The 15,949-nt window shown below is 40.4% G+C and overlaps 1 protein-coding gene across 1 annotated transcript; it reads right to left on the bottom strand.

Annotated features, from left to right (window-relative positions):
* Positions 1 to 5,255: 5,255 nt before the first annotated feature.
* On the bottom strand, positions 5,256 to 15,949 carry LOC141767855 (vitamin D3 hydroxylase-associated protein-like). Its single transcript, XM_074635539.1, has 15 exons — positions 15,600 to 15,949; positions 14,466 to 14,579; positions 14,014 to 14,157; positions 12,367 to 12,500; positions 12,044 to 12,250; positions 11,900 to 11,940; positions 11,684 to 11,808; positions 10,181 to 10,306; positions 9,931 to 10,028; positions 8,772 to 8,871; positions 8,170 to 8,213; positions 8,017 to 8,056; positions 7,826 to 7,934; positions 7,538 to 7,674; positions 5,256 to 6,682 (listed from the first exon to the last, which is right to left on the bottom strand). Exons 1-15 carry the CDS (start codon positions 15,825 to 15,827, stop codon positions 6,560 to 6,562), a joined length of 1,770 nt encoding a protein of 589 aa, XP_074491640.1. The 5' UTR covers positions 15,828 to 15,949; the 3' UTR covers positions 5,256 to 6,559.

The following is a 15,949-nucleotide window of genomic DNA, read 5'->3' as shown; positions in this document are numbered from 1 at the left end:
AAGTGGCAATCCTTAAGATTTCAGTCCTGGTTTAGAATTGCTATTTGAGTGAAACAGTGGAGTTATTCTTAGTCTTTTTTTTTTTATACATGAGCATAGAAATAGAATAGAGAAAGTATATTTCTATTAGAGATACGTATTAATAATTAACCGTTTAACCGTTATCCGACATTAAGAATTTTAACCGATTAATGCTTTTGGTTAAACGTTTAAAAGAAATATCAAAAATTAATTAAAAAGCCGAGCAAAACTCAGAGGAGCGGCTTTGTCACTTAAAGGAGAAAAGCTGTTCCACTTTAACAGCCCACCTTAAGGCAAGGCAGCTTTATTTGTATAGCACATTTCAGCAACAGGGCAATTCAAAGTGCTTTACACAAACATTCAAGAACATTGAGACAAAGTACAAAAGAACATTAAGACATAATTAAAACAGTCATAAAAACATAAAAATGTCAAAGATTAGAAAATAAAAAGCAAGCTAAAAATAAAAGCTAGAATAGAAGCTAAAATAGAGTATAACACACAAGAGTAAAAGTTATAGTGCAGTATAAGATAATTATTTGGTTTAATAAAAGGCAGCAGCAAACAAGAAAGTTTTAAGCTTTGATTTAAAAGAACTCAGAGTTGGAGTTGGTCCTGCAGTTTTCTGGGAGCTTGTTCCAAATATTTGGTGCATAAAAACTGAACGCTGCTTCTGCATGTTCAGTTTTGACTCTGGGGACACTAAGCAGTCCTGTTCCAGATGACCTGAGAGGTCTGGATAGTTCAATACATAGCAGAAGATCAGAAATGTATTTTGGCCCTAAACTAAACTGGAAAAACAAAGTTCGGAAACTTGTGTTTGGTGGATTATTTCTCTGTTGTTACAATGCTAATTGTCATTGTATTTTATATCGTTGGAAAGCCTGTTTATTTACCTTCGCAATGATGTCCAACTTGTAAGGATCATGCATTTGTGGGATGAGCAGCACAGCTGATTATGTGGGTAGCGCCCAAGAAAAATTTGCCAAAATGCTCTAAACAGTGTATTCTCATAAGGCTACCAGGAAGCCTGCAATGACTGCCCTTCACCGTCATGCTCGTTTGCGCTGGTGTCGACAACACAGACAATGGAACCTGAACATGTGGGGGAATGTCATGTTCAGTGATGAGTCCAGGTTCTGTCTGCCAAAGTTGGACGGCAGGGTCAAAGTATGGAGACGACGCGGAGAACACTATGCTGATTGTAGCACCGATGGAGTAACAGCTTTTGGTGGGGGCTGTGTCATGGTGTGGGGCGGCATCTCCCTCACTGGCAAAACAAAGCTTGTCATCATTGAAGGCCATCTCAATGCAGTGAGATATCGGGATGAGATTCTGCAGCCAGTGACGATCCCATATCTCCACAATCTGGCACCTAACTTCATCCTCCAAGATGACAACGCTCAACCCCACAGAGCCAGGGTTATCAAAGACTACCTCCACAATGTGGGAGTAGAGAGAATGGAACGGCCTGCCAAGAATCCACACCTGAACCCAATTCAACATGTGGGATCAGGTTGGGCGTGCTGTACGTGTTAGAGTGACCAACACAACCACGCTGGCTGACCTGCAACGAATCCTGGTTGAGGAATGGAATGCCTCCCACAGCAACGTGTGACCAGGTTGGTGACCAGCATGAGGACGAGGTGCCAGGCTGTTGTGGCTGCGTATGGATCGTCCACCGCTACTGAGGCTCCTGACGGTGTATTAAATGAATAAAGTGTAAAATAGCCAATATGTCTTGTTTGTTCCTTGTTACTGATAGAGAGTTCAATCATCCACTCCACCAAACAACTCAAAACAAGAGTCAACACCAACAGGAGAATACACTGTTTACCATTGACGGAGCATTTTGGCAAATTTTTCTTGGGCGCTATCCACATAATCAGCTGTGCTGTTCATCCCACAAATGCATGATCCTTACAAGTGGGACATCATTGCGAAGGTAAATAAACAGGCTTTCCAACGATGTAAAATACAATGCCAATTAGCATTGGAACAACAGTGAAATAATCCATCAAACACAAGTTTCCAAACTTTGTTTTTCCAGTATATTTAGTGCTTCGTAAACTAGCAGGAGTATTTTGAAATCAATTCTCTGAGAGACAGCGATCCACTGTAGAGACCTCAGAACTGGACTGATATGATCCACTTTGTTTGTCTTAGTGAGGGCTCTAGCAGCAGCGTTCTGAATCAGCTGCAGCTGTCTGATACATTTTTTAGGAAGACCCGTAAAGACGCCGTTACAGTAGTCAAGTCGGCTGAAGATGAATGCACGGACTAGTTTTTCTAAATCCTGCTGAGACGTCAGTCCTTTAATTTTTGCTATATTCTTCAGGTGATAGTAGGCTGTCTTTGTAATTGTCTTAATATGGCTGTTAAAACTCAGGTCAGAGTCCATGACTACAACAAGATTTCTGGCTTGGTCCGTGCTTTTAAACATTACAGATTGAAGGTGAGCACTAACCTTTAATCTTTCCTCTTTGGCTCCAAAAACTACGACCTCATTTTTGTCTTTGTTCAGCTGAAGAAAATTCTGGCACATCCAATTATTGATTGTTCAATGCACTCACTCAGTGCTTGTATTGAGTCTGAGCCAGAGTAGCAAGATACAGAAAGTTGGCTCGGGCTTGGTTGGCTTGGTCATTTATTCACCGACAAATAAACTGTATACACACTACAGCTACGTTCACAGCTATAACGACAACCCCACACTCACCGCCGCCACACACACACACGGTCTGTGGGACACTCACTAATGCTACTTTAAGAGAGGAGATTGCCAGACTAAAAACTCTTAATATGCTCCGCACCTTAATTGGCAGACCAGTTTGGTCTATGCAGGAAGAAATCCCTTTTTAAAAAAGAGACAGGGTTGAGTAGTTTTACAGGTCACACTAAATAATTATCTAGTGGCTGACACTCATTATCAATTCAGTAACACAGTAAAGATTCAGCTGCTTCTGGAGTTCATGTTAGGTCGGGCTACAAAGTCTAACCAAATGCAGGAAGTAGACATCTGACCCTTTTTGCCAACAGATAGCAACACTAGGATCAATTGTGTTCATTTTTAAATTTACACCATCGCATCCTTTGTTCCCTCCTGTGTCCTGTGTCTCCGCTAATAGTGAAGCATCACCAGATGAAAACTGTCATTTCAGTGACAAATTTCCAGGCAGGACTTGAGCAAATTAAATGTTGCACTTTTTAAAAATGAAAGACGTAGAAGAAGGTCTGCACACTGTAGCTCACTTTAAGTGCAATTTATTAGCACATCTTAGTTAGTGACGTTTCGAGCACAAGCTCTTCTTCAGACTTTATAAGCAATTTTTAAAAAACACCTCAAACAGCTTCCCTTCTTTGTTTTCCTTGTGTAATAATCACATGCATGACAGTTACAGAGCAAGTGTTTTTTCAAAGTGGCAATAAATTATTGCGAGGCAGTCATAGCAAAAGGTTCTTCCAACTTAATATCAATTTGTATCTCTAAGTAATCAGTTTACAGAGGTTTAGCTTGACAAGAATTATTTAGGGTACCAAATTATATTGGATATGTAAGGGATAATGTGCAGCGAGCCTCGCGTTGGGGTCCACCTTCTGCATTGCACCGCACCGATCTGGAACACAGGGTGATCGCCCGTCCTGAGGACCGGAGGCCCAGCACCTCACGACATGCTGAGATCGGCATCCAGCCGACAAGCTCCAACTACGGCTAAAAGAACTCTGAATCCTGCAAACCAGGTCATCTCTCTCGCTGCTATGCCTTTATGTCGTGATTGTTGACCCGTCTCGCAGCTGAGACCTGAAGTATGCTGCAGCTCCACTGCATCCACACAACGTGCTGAAGACTTGGTTCCAGCCAGTGTGAAGAAAAGAAACTTTTAAGGAAAGACTTAAAAAAGAGGACATTTTGAACTGACAATGATGCCAGGAGACCCCTCCAGCTACGAGAGAGACCAGAGACAGATGAAGATCGGAAAAACCAAGGGAACGTGTCAGCCGACCATATCCGAAGGTGTCCGAGGACGCCAAAGACAACCACTGATGGAGAAAAACGATTCATGCCGAGTCACAACGTGGTACAGAGGTCCAGACAGATCCTGTCGCCACTCCATAGACCTACAGTACAACCTCCCATCTACCCATCAGAAAAAGGTGATATAAATACATTCTCAGAGGTGAAAGACTTTGATGATTAGGCTATTAATCAAATTTAGAGTCAATTAATAAATAGTCAGTTTAATAAATTGATAGTTGATATTAGATGAAGGAATAATTAAGAAATCCATCAATAAGCTCTAAACCTAAATTAGATCACTCCTAAATTTAGAATGAATGAGTGAATGCCTCACAATCTTCCCTGGTGCTTCTCAAACTGCAGAACGGTTCATTAATACCTCAAACTAAATTTCATTGATAAACGTCAAACGACGAATTCAGTTGAGAGATATCAGTCACTGATGTGACCTGATCACATTTGATTCGTTTTTATTCATAAATATTCATTGTTGTATTCACTGTATTCCTTCAGTCATCCTTTATCCATTCTATCCCTTTTTCCATTTGTTTGATCATTCATCCAATTATTCTCTTTCAGTATTTTAGTCATGTCTTGTAGTTAGTTAAACAATTTATTTTATAAAGAAATTGGTTATTTGATTTATGTGTGTATATAAAACAACTCAAATCACTGAAGAAGTCTGTAGCAACCCTAAGATTAGGAGACTCAATTGATTAATATACAATTTTGAAGTTTTTCCTGTTTATCCAAAATTGGGTGGCGTCCTAAATTTCCATTCTAATTGAAATTAAGGTTGAATTCTTATATTGAAATTAATGTGTATAATAGCTGAAGCTGAGTGCCATCACTCTCCTTTACCTTTTACAACAATTCACGGGTTTATGATTCATAATTTTTAGTTATTAATTATAGATCCATATTTTTATATCCATTAATGATTATTAATCTGCTCCATGCAATAATGCTACACCAGTTAACTTCTAGTATATAAAGTCAGCTATGAGCACCGAACCCTTACTTGGAAATGCTGGGCAAAATTGATTTTGTGAAGACCATTTATTATTTCTTTGAAGAGGACAATGTATTCTGAAATCTAGGAAGATCCATCTTAAAAACAAAAATCAATGTCAAACTTGAGGGGTGTTGCTGAGCACATTTCACTTAAGTAGAAGGAGAGTTGTGGAAAATTCTTTAATGACCCTGAAACAACGCCAACTGTTAAAAGAGATTTTAATGGAATACAACATTACATCTTTGTATCATGAATGAGAATCATTTGCAAGCCACATTTATCAACTGAACTCATCTTGACCGAAGAGTATTATTAATCATAGTCTATTTGAAAATATTTGAACAACATGCTGAGGTGGCTGACACAGAGCTCTGCTGTACTAGACTAGTGTTAGCCAAGCTATTACACGACTACAGAATTATTTCACACCTACTGATGTCCAAACAGGATGCTGAATTTTGCAAAAAAACAAAACATAAAGATCATCTAATCATGCCTGTCATGTCAGACTCTTAACTTTAAAGCAAACGTGTTTATTAAAAGCAAGCAATGTCTAAGTTTATGTTATTAGTACAATACAAATGAAATGTTAACATTTTGAGGTTCTTCAATGAAAGAATTAAACAAAGAAGGAGAGAATTCCAATCAGTACAAATGAATCAACTTTAAAAGGGACATATGAAAAACTCTTTTTCAATGCTTGTGCACATACTTTTGGGTATCTGGAGTGTCTACCAACCTACAAACTGTGAAATACGACAACCAAGTCAGTTTTTTGTGGGCTGCCTAGATCAGAAAACATGTGATTCAACAAACCATTCAGATTTGGCTCCCCTTCCTACGTCCCATGCAGGCTCATTAGAATACACCGCCCACAGCTTGAGAGCTACATTTGCAAAGGTGCACCAACTTTGCAAATTTTAGTGCTTTTAGTGTTTGTAAATTGTATTTTGTCTCTGTCTGTGTCTGCAACTTTGTGTTCTTGCTGCTGGCCGTCTTGGCCAGGTTTCCCTTGGAAAAGAGGTTCTGAATCTCAATGGGACTAACCTGGTTAAATAAAAATATTTTAGCGTTTCAAACAGAGGTTTAATCAGACAGACAGTATGAATACAAAAATAAAGTGTATTTTTTTAACATTAAAGCATGTGAACATGTTCTAGTAGAAACCCAAAATACAAGTATGAACCTGATATGTCCCCTTTAACAGTTTCACTATTAGCATTTATTAAATCTTTATTATGACTCTAAAAAGCCAAAGAGCAGAAAATGCATAAGTTTATCCTTGTAGAGCAGAAGAGTGAAACTCAAAATATTAAAGACTTTCAAGTACTCAAATACCTTTGCTAAAGCAATATTAATTGCGTTAACTCCTACTCATATTTACTTTTGTTTTATTGTGATTAACAGGTGTAGTTGTTTGTGTTTTTCACATTCACTGGGTGTATTCAAAACAAATTTGACCTGAAGACCCTGAAGTTAGCAGCCCCACATGTGGCCTCCAGACTTTACTTTCTGCTCTGTTTAACCAGCTGTTCCACCTCCTTCATGAAGCGCAGGCAGAGCTCATCCTGCCACGGCAGAGCGACACACTGCACCGCCACGGGCAGACCCTCACCTCCAGACACAGCCTTAAACACAAACACAACATCCAGTCAGTCAACAGTCAGCAACCAGAACCACCACAGTCTTCTGTCTCCATCTACTGACAAACTGTGGAACTACTGTTTTAAGAGAGTCACTTAAATAGCCTGAATGACCACAAAATGGCTAAAAAGAGACACAAAACAACTACAAAGAGAGCAAAACCACTAAAAAGAACTGTAAAACCTTTTTCTTTTTCTTCATAGTCGTCTCTTTCAGTCTAGGTGTCTCTACTTTGTAAGAGGGGTGGGGGCCCTTTTACATATCTGAGTCCTGGGGCCCGTTGTCTCATAATCTATCCATGTCTGTAGGCTATTTGGAGTTACAAATAGCAGCAATTCACTGATATAATTTCATATTAGAATGAACACGTGGTTTAATATTTTGTTTATTGACATTAATCTATAACACTGAAAAATAATGTGTCACAAGTTATTACAATTGAGTAGGCTCAATAGGCAGTGGTTTAATAAACAGACCTTGACAAGTTGTCCATATTTTTCGTCCGAAATAGTTGCAGGTTTAAACATAAATGCGACCTCACGTTGTGTCAATCACGTTTACACACCAACTCCACGTTCAATGAATGCGCTCTTTCAGTGCGTTCATGCACAACACTGTGTATTTGAATAAAGCCAGAACATTTTGGGGTGGCATCTGGGGTGACCAATCAGATTGTAGAGGTGGCACTGTCTAGTCTCCTAAAGGCAGTTGCGAAACCCATGGGACACAGATACAGGAAACTGACTCTCAGTACATGTGTCCTTTCTGAACTGTCTCCGGTCTAACTCAGCCTGAAAAACAGATTAGGTAGACTACAAAGGTAGTATGTATTACTATACCTGTTTGAAGAGCTTTTCCTGATGAATGCCCTTAAAGTGCTTGAGTTCCTCCTCATCCTCTGCCGTCACCGTGGAAACAGTAACAGCGCCAGCGGGAAAGTTGAGCAGATTGTAAAGTACTGTGTAAGAGAGAGCAGCTGGAAGGACAGAAAATATAAACAGGTTATACACTAATATCATTGCTGTTCTGTACAGTAATCATGAGAATGATGCAGGGAGATAACTCCCTAGCTCTTTGGAGCAGTGGTCTGCCTTTTATGGTGTATTGTACGTTTAAGTGTACCGTACTGGAAAGCTTGCTGCAGTAGAGGAAGTTATAGGCTGGTCCGGTCACAGGGCACAGCAGCATGTCTATGTTGCATCTTCTCCAATCTGCTATTGTTTCCTGAATGTAGTCCTTATGAAAACACAAGAGTATTCAAAGTCCCCAGTATGCATTCATACATGAACAAGCATCATTAGCTGACAACTAACAGTACCTCAACAGCAGCATGCTGCTTCCACAGATCTGCAACAGATCTAAAAACAAGGCAGAGAAAGAATTGGTATGTTTTGGCATTTTGCGCATTACATGCAACGTGTGAGTAACAAAACCTCAAGAGCAAACTGTCACGTCAAAATCACTTTCTCACCCAACTCCACAGAGAGCACTGAACATGGCAGAACCACGAGGAGACTGCAAAAGACAAGACATAAACACTAAGTATCAAATCACACTGTAAGGGCCCTATTTTAACAATCTATAGTGCAGGTCTAAAGTACATGGCGTAAGTGCATTTAGGGCATGTCCATCTCCACTTTTGCTAGTTAAGCAGCGCATAATCTGGGCGCAAAGTAAGGCGCAATGGGCAAAGGGGTTATATTTAGTCTCTTAATTAATCATAGGTGTGTTTTGGTTGTAACAGGTATCAAACTAATCAGAGTGTCATCTCCCATCCCCTTTAAAAGCCAGGTGCGCCTGCATCAGACACATTGCTATTTAAAAGGCTGATTGCACAGATGGGCGCAAGTACATTTGCTACTTACACAACGTGGGTGCTGGGCGTGAAAATGACAACTGCATTGGTCTGAAACTAGCAATGACTGTTGCGCTGCGTTGTGTGCAAGACAGGGCCCCTAACTGTTTTACCAATTAACTGCCAAGGAAATATTCAATACTCAGCGCCCCTGAGGAAGAATTATACTTTCTTTAGTCTGTATTGGTGCATGTCTGTCACAGAAGGAGAGAACTCACCAGGGGCTTGAGGAGGAATGAGAGGGTTTTCTTCAACCAGGTAGGAAAGTAGTAAGCGTGAACCTGTGCTTTGAGACAGGGGTCCAGAGGGCTCCCCTTCCTAAAATAGAAGCAATAAGGGATCATTGGCAAACTAGAGAACAATGTGTTCAAAGTGATTTTAATATGGTCAAAACATTTCACTCAAAAGCATAAATGTAAACTTCATGGTGGCGCTAGAGGAAAAGTCAGAGGATCACCAAAATCATTAGGGTTCATCCTCCAGGGACCATAATCAATTCATGGTAATCCATCTGATAGTTGTTGAGTTGTTGGACCAAAGTAGTGGACCAACCATCAGAACAACATTGCAAACATTTTTGAACATTCACTAATCAAGCAATTCTTAAATTAGAGCATTCTTTATCAAGCAAAAGAATCTAGAGATTTACAGCTTTTCAGCTGTAAGATGAGAAAGTTTGTGACCCGGTCATCATGTTTAAAACAGTTGAGGAAACCCCAAGCACCGCCCACCAGCCGGAGCAAACTTTCTCATTTTACAGCTAAACAGTACACTACAAGATGTTTCTGAAAACATTTGAGGTGAGAAATAGGCATTACAGTAACAGAATATTGATTAATATTTGATCAGCGCTGCCTAGTTTGACCGTTTGATTGGAGTTTGCGAGTGACTGACAGTTGCCTTTGTTGAAAGAACAGCCAATAGGAACACTCTCTCTCTGAAATGGCCTGTGATTGGCCAAAGTCTCCCGTCACGGGAGAGATTAGATTTTTTAAAGCCTGAAAACAGAGCCATGAGGAGGTGCAGAAGTCTAGTTATCTCTCAGAACACTTGAATTACAATATGCTGAAAGGTTATTATGGAATTTGTGCCCAATGATGCCAAAAACATTCTGCCTGCCCTTGCTTTAACGCTATTGGTCTGCCGGCCAGATTGTCTTTGTTTTTATTGCTAGCGCTGTTAGCACTGTTAGCTACGAGCCGCCGGCTCAGCTGTCGCCATGTTGAGGGCCGTGCAGAAGCAATAGAAATGCTCCCAATCTTGCATTTAGCATCCTTAAATATGCTTATTCTCTGACACAATCATCAAGTTAATTAGGTAATTAACAAGGACTACACTGATTAAATAACTGACATCTTAAAAGGAACTCAAACTCACAGTTTTTGACGCAGGGAGGTACCTCCGTCTGCTAAGATACCCCTTACAATAAGATCCATCATAACCTCACTGATCTTCAGAGGAGTGTAGGGCACCAACTACAGTCACAAATGGCAGAGAGGGAAAAAGTAACTGCATTAAAAACATACTGTATAGTTCACATCACATATTTTATGTGGCCATACATCACAGTGTGTGTGTGTGTGTGTGTGTGTGTGTGTGTGTGTGTGTGTGTGTGTGTGTGTCTTACAGTGTGCCCTGCTTGCTCTAACAGAGCTTTGACCTCTCTGACGCCTCGGGCCATGCTTGGAGACGGTTGTGTGTAGCCGTCGTTTTCTAGGTAACCGATCCTGAGAGGTTTGGAGCTCTGGTATATCTGAGGACAAGACATTTTCATTCTGTCAGATCAGTAGGGAGACATCTGAGAGGAAACGCACAGAAATAGTGTCACTTTTGGTACATAACTAATAAATATTTATGGATAGGCGATTGAAGCTTTTTATCTTAAGGCTTTAGTTTATTTACTTTAATGAAGGCACAGTAAATGAATGGGTGAACTGCTACTGATGAACTGTAGGTTTAATTTGTGTCTTTAAACATGCCTGAACTCTATCTGCTCAAAGTCCTTTTAAATCCTCCTTGTTAGTCAGTGTGTCCACAAATTCAGTGCTTTGCTCATTGTCAGAGGGTCGGATCCAGGATGTTTTTTAGAATCATGATGAAAGATAAATACAAACATGGATAATAATGTGCCTTTATGTTGCCCCTGCACATTATATAGGATAATTCAACTCGTAGTCAGAGCAGAGCACATTCCCCCAGAGTGAACACTTTGCAAACAACAGGCAGCAAAGCTCAAGGGACTTTTCATTATGTTCCTTTCCTCACTCTTTGCAGGACAAGACAATGGGCCTCATGCAGCAACCTTCTCTTAAATTTCTATTATATTTTCTCTTAATTTTCTGTTAAGAGATAAAAAATAAGAGAAGTCATGGAAAACATGGAATAATGTTAATTTGATTATATGATATCCATGCGTTTCCTTGCGTTGGACTGTGAAAACAAGATCTTTTTAATTATCTTGGTAAGAGTGCTAAAATGTTCTCTTACCTAAGAGAAGAGTAAAAATAAGAAAAGATTGGAGTGTGCCAGAAATCAATGGCTACTAACAAAATAAGAGCAAATCGTGGATACGAAGATGAGGCCCAATATTTTGAACCACAATTACAGAAACATCTCTGGTAGCTAGAAAGGAAACTGTAGTTTGGAATGACTGACAGAAAACTGATGCAAGGAGTCTTTCCAGATTCCACAGCTGTCAAAGGAAATGCCCGTCATCACTGTGTACCCGTAAAGTGATATGTACAGAGATCTGTGTTAGGCCTAACTTGGCACAAGAGCAGCCTCCACTCTTCTGGGAAGGCTTTCCACAAAACTTTGCAGGTACTTGGTCAGGGTTCAAACTTGATAAAACATTTCTTTATGGATCTAACTTTGGGTGCAGGGGCATTGTGATGTTGAACACAGCCCTATTATTGATAATAAGTAGCTAAAGCCAGCAGCCAGTTGGCATAAAGACTAAATATTTCAACTAGCAGGTAATAGGTAATAACAAAAAGGTAACAAAATCCGCCAACCACCACCTCGACTGCGCACTTATTTACACAATGTATCTTGTTTGTTTAATCTGTGCAAGTACCAGGAAGGTACTTGTACCAGCTAAGAACAGTAGAACAGTTTGTAGTGGACACACCTGCATATTGAAAGGTATGGGTGGAACGGTGGGGTCTAAAGAAAACATGTCGTCACAGAGCAGAGCCTGCATACACAGAGCCAGACTGTCCACATCCCTCGCCATGGGTCCAGGACTTGACAGCACTAATTTCATAAGAAACATAAGTAAAAGTAACCACACTTTTTCAGACAACACATGCAGTATGTAGGCAATGATGATACAACTGTAACTTACCTGATTTTTGCCCTCGATAAATGGGGCTCATGCCCTGTGAACTGATCGAGACACAAAGAAATAAAACATCTAAAACTAAGCAAAGATCAAAGTGTCATGACTGTACAGCGATTATCCAAAACTGACTGAAGCAGAGACGCTCACCTAAGCCGACCGTATGTTGGCTTGAGGCCACAGATTCCACAGAATGAGGCAGGAATACGGATGCTACCCCCTAAATCGCTGCCTAAACCAAGCACGGAGCCCCCTCCCCCGATGAGAGCCCCCTCCCCACCGGACGAACCTCCGCTGGTCTTCTGGAGGTTGTGGGGGTTCACCGTCTGCCCATAGATGGGGTTCCGACAGTCATAACTGGAGATGAAATAATAAAAGACAAACAGATAAAAATCACGGCCTTTGCACATGCAAAAACAAGTGACATGTGTCACAGCTTATCTTTGTGATAACTTTATTGAGAAATGATTTACTTGAATAATGCTTGGGGCAAGTTGGTTTTCACAAAGGGAATAGCTCCTTGTCGCTTGAGAACTTTAACAAGCACGCTGTCCTCCTGGGCAGGCTGGTCCAGATTAATGATCACACCGCAAGACGAGTCATAATTCTTGTGTTGTAAAATGAACACAGACAAAGAGAACAATGTTAGGTAAAAGCACATCAAAGACATAAACCTGAACTGATCTGCCATGCTCTCTGTCCCCAACAAGAACAAGCTGTCCCGCATACTGCTTCCAAAATCATTGATCTACCAACCCCTAACCTCTTAGATTTCAATGACAGAGCCATCACTCGCATGGCAATCACCATGACCCTGGACACCCCCTCAACCCACTCTTCACTCCTCCCCTATCTGGATGCAGAGATGGGACACTTAAGCTGTGTTTCCGCTGCATGGTACGGCTCTGCTCGACTCAACTCACTTTTGGCACCGGCCCTTTTCTCTATGCCGTGTTTCCACTGCAGATAGTACCCCTTCAGTGTATGGGGGATTCTCAGCTGATCGCTGTAGCGACGGCACGTGAAACTGCAGTGACATCATCTTCAATGGGAAAGTCGCTGAATCATTTCAACGGCAACAGAGGAGCTGCACTTTGTGTACATAGTGTGTCCGGCGTAACATTAGTTTTGCCAGCTGCCCTTTTTAAAAAATCTGGGTTGAGTAAAATAAAAATTGCGGTCACCATTGGGCGGGTTTGTGCAGGATGTCCCATGTCCACCGGAGTGGTTCTATTGGTACCATCCACAACTTTTGCTAATGGAATTGCAAAAATAATTGTTCTAATGACTAACGAACTGAACTGAACTGAACTGAACTGAACTGAACTGAACTGAACTGAACTGAACTGTACTGAACTGTACTGGAATAAACTGGACCAAAAAAATCCCCCAATTAATTCATTCACTCATCATGTGCAATATCAATGTATACCACTGTGCAAGATCTATATCTTGTACAATATCAACATTTCATATTTCATGTACAACAATGTCTGTCTACTACTATATTTTTTACTACTATATTTGTATATATTTATATTTAAATTGAAACGCAAAAGTCTGTCACTGAGTGATGAAGTTACACGATTGGTCGGCCAAGTGATGGAGTTTCCTCATTGGCTGTAGCTCTTTCAAAATGAACGGTACTTTATGAAAATGAGCCCATCCAGCACGATGCGTCCGGCTCACGAACCTTGGTCCAAGTTGTCAAACTAGGCAATCTAGTTCTAATGAAACGAGATTCAGCAGTTGCATAGCCGTTTTCTCCCTTAAAATGTTTTAAGAAGTAGATTTTGGTGGATTGTTTAGACGGAATATCAGAAAGTTTACGAGCAGACCGCCATGTTGTTTCCTGTTTGAAACGGCAAGCAGGAAACCATGGACCAATCAGGTCCATTTAAAGATAGGGCATCCTCCTTGTACATCCTCGTTGCGGCTGACTGCGGTTTGTTTTGGTTGAAGGACACGGAACAAATATGACGTCACGTTACTCAGACTACAACAACAAGATGTAGATGTTCTGGAGGTACACATAATGCTATTCTGTGGAAACAAATTTCCCCTTTGGGAACAATAAAAATCAATCAATCTAAAGATGCAGCTAATACTACAAAAAATACCTTGTACGCATAGTTTTCTTTGATGCTAACTGGAACTCCATACAAGAGACCTCGCTTGTTGGAGGAGGCAACCGTTTTCAGCTGGTCAAAACTCTCCAACAAGATCCCGGTGCAGCAGTTGAGATCTTTGTTTACATCCAGAGTCTGTGGGAAAAGAAAAAAAAAAACAGCACAGACAGGTTTATATGTATGATTTCCTCCAAAAGTCTGGTTTTGTAGAACACGAAAGTCAAGTAAGAAATGTGCAACCAAGTAGATCAATATTGACTTAGTAACAATGAGAGAACACTAAGTGCTCTGTAGAGTTAATGATTCATTCAAGATATGTGATGATAACCTTAAATTGGACCATTGAGCTATTCTAGACAAACAAAACCAGATAAGTTATAAACATGATTGTTCTGTTCTGTTTTGGTAAGTGATAAATGATTAGTGTTATGATGGTTTTGAACCTTTTCCATGTAAGAGTAAAACACGTCCTCGGGGCTCAGCGAGCCGTCCTGCAGGTTCTTCGTCAGCTCAGACAGAGACAGCGACAAGATGAAAGCAGAGTCGGTCACTGGATGCTAGAGGACACACACACACACACACACAAACAGGCTATGACACAGTAACATGTGTATGGAAAATGAATTCACACACAGACAATAATCATCCCTTTTATAAATTAGCTAAATATTCTTAACAGATGACAAATATTGGGCAGCAACAAACTATTATTTTGATTCTCAGCTGATCTGCTGATTATTGTCTGCATTAATCAATGAATCATTTTGTCACTAAAATATATATATATAATTGCCAGAGCTCAATGTGACAATTCATATTGTTGTAAACTAATTCTAAAGAAATTAAAGATCATTTCAACTGAATTGCATCGCTGGGTAGCTTGGGGCCATGTTTACTTCCTGTCAGCTGATGTGAGACACATCTGGAATGTTTATGTTTACAACTGTGAAATGATCTATAGAAAATAACAACTCTGAAGTAAGTTAAAGCCTCAACACAACCATGATTCTCCCAAACAGCTGTGTTGTCCCTTCACTCTCGCGTTGGTTTTATTGAGCCTGGTTGTGAAGGTTAACCTGACCTACGCTTTTTTAATCTTTAACCAGACCAGCATGAATAACAAATACTTGTGCGGATGCAGAGTCTTTAACAATAGACCCTTTTCGCAACACTTTTTTTTTACTTGTGAAAGGCTGCATGACCCTATATTGTGCAGTGTTGAGCTTGCTCATTTATATATATACATATATATATATGGACCAAGGCATAATCTATCAACAGTAATATTATTGATTATTATTGAACATTATTATCACAACAACATTATTAATGAGCTCCACGTGCTATAGGTCAAAATGTCTGCGATGAGAATAGACCATATAGAACAGACAATGACAGATGCAGAACGGTAGTCCAGATATTAACATTTCCCAAAGCTCGTAAGCGTGTCGACAACAAATGATGCAATTTAGTTATCTGTCAAAAACTTAATGTATACAGTATAGGTCTGAATTAAAAGCAGTAAAAGTATTGTCACTTCCCTCTAAACACGCCCTCAAGTCTCCTTCAACTCTTACCGACTTCTTGTACTGGAGAACAGCCTGTTCAGCCCGCTGCAGGCTTTGTGCTCTCCGGTTTCTGGCTCTCTGCATCTTGTCCTGCGCCTCTTGGTGGCTGTAGACCTTCTGAACCAGAACCACCAGAGCTCCCAGACCGCAGGCAGCAGCCGTCAGTAGAGCTGCGGTCCGGTTGTCGAGCTCCACTCTCTGAAGAAACTGTTTCACGTTTTCCATAATTCCCCCCATTTGTCTTCTCACTCCAAGCACAAGGATGAACGCAGGTTAACTGAGGCTACAACAAACAGACTGGTGTTGGATCATTCATGATTATTTGTTGGATTAGCAAGTCAACAACCAGGCATGGTTAA

The sequence above is a fragment of the Sebastes fasciatus genome, chromosome 5, assembly GCF_043250625.1.
Source record: "Sebastes fasciatus isolate fSebFas1 chromosome 5, fSebFas1.pri, whole genome shotgun sequence".
Taxonomy (NCBI): Eukaryota; Metazoa; Chordata; class Actinopteri; order Perciformes; family Sebastidae; genus Sebastes; species Sebastes fasciatus.
The sequence above is the reverse complement of the archived record's forward strand: the minus strand, read 5'-3'. Positions and strand labels throughout refer to the sequence as shown.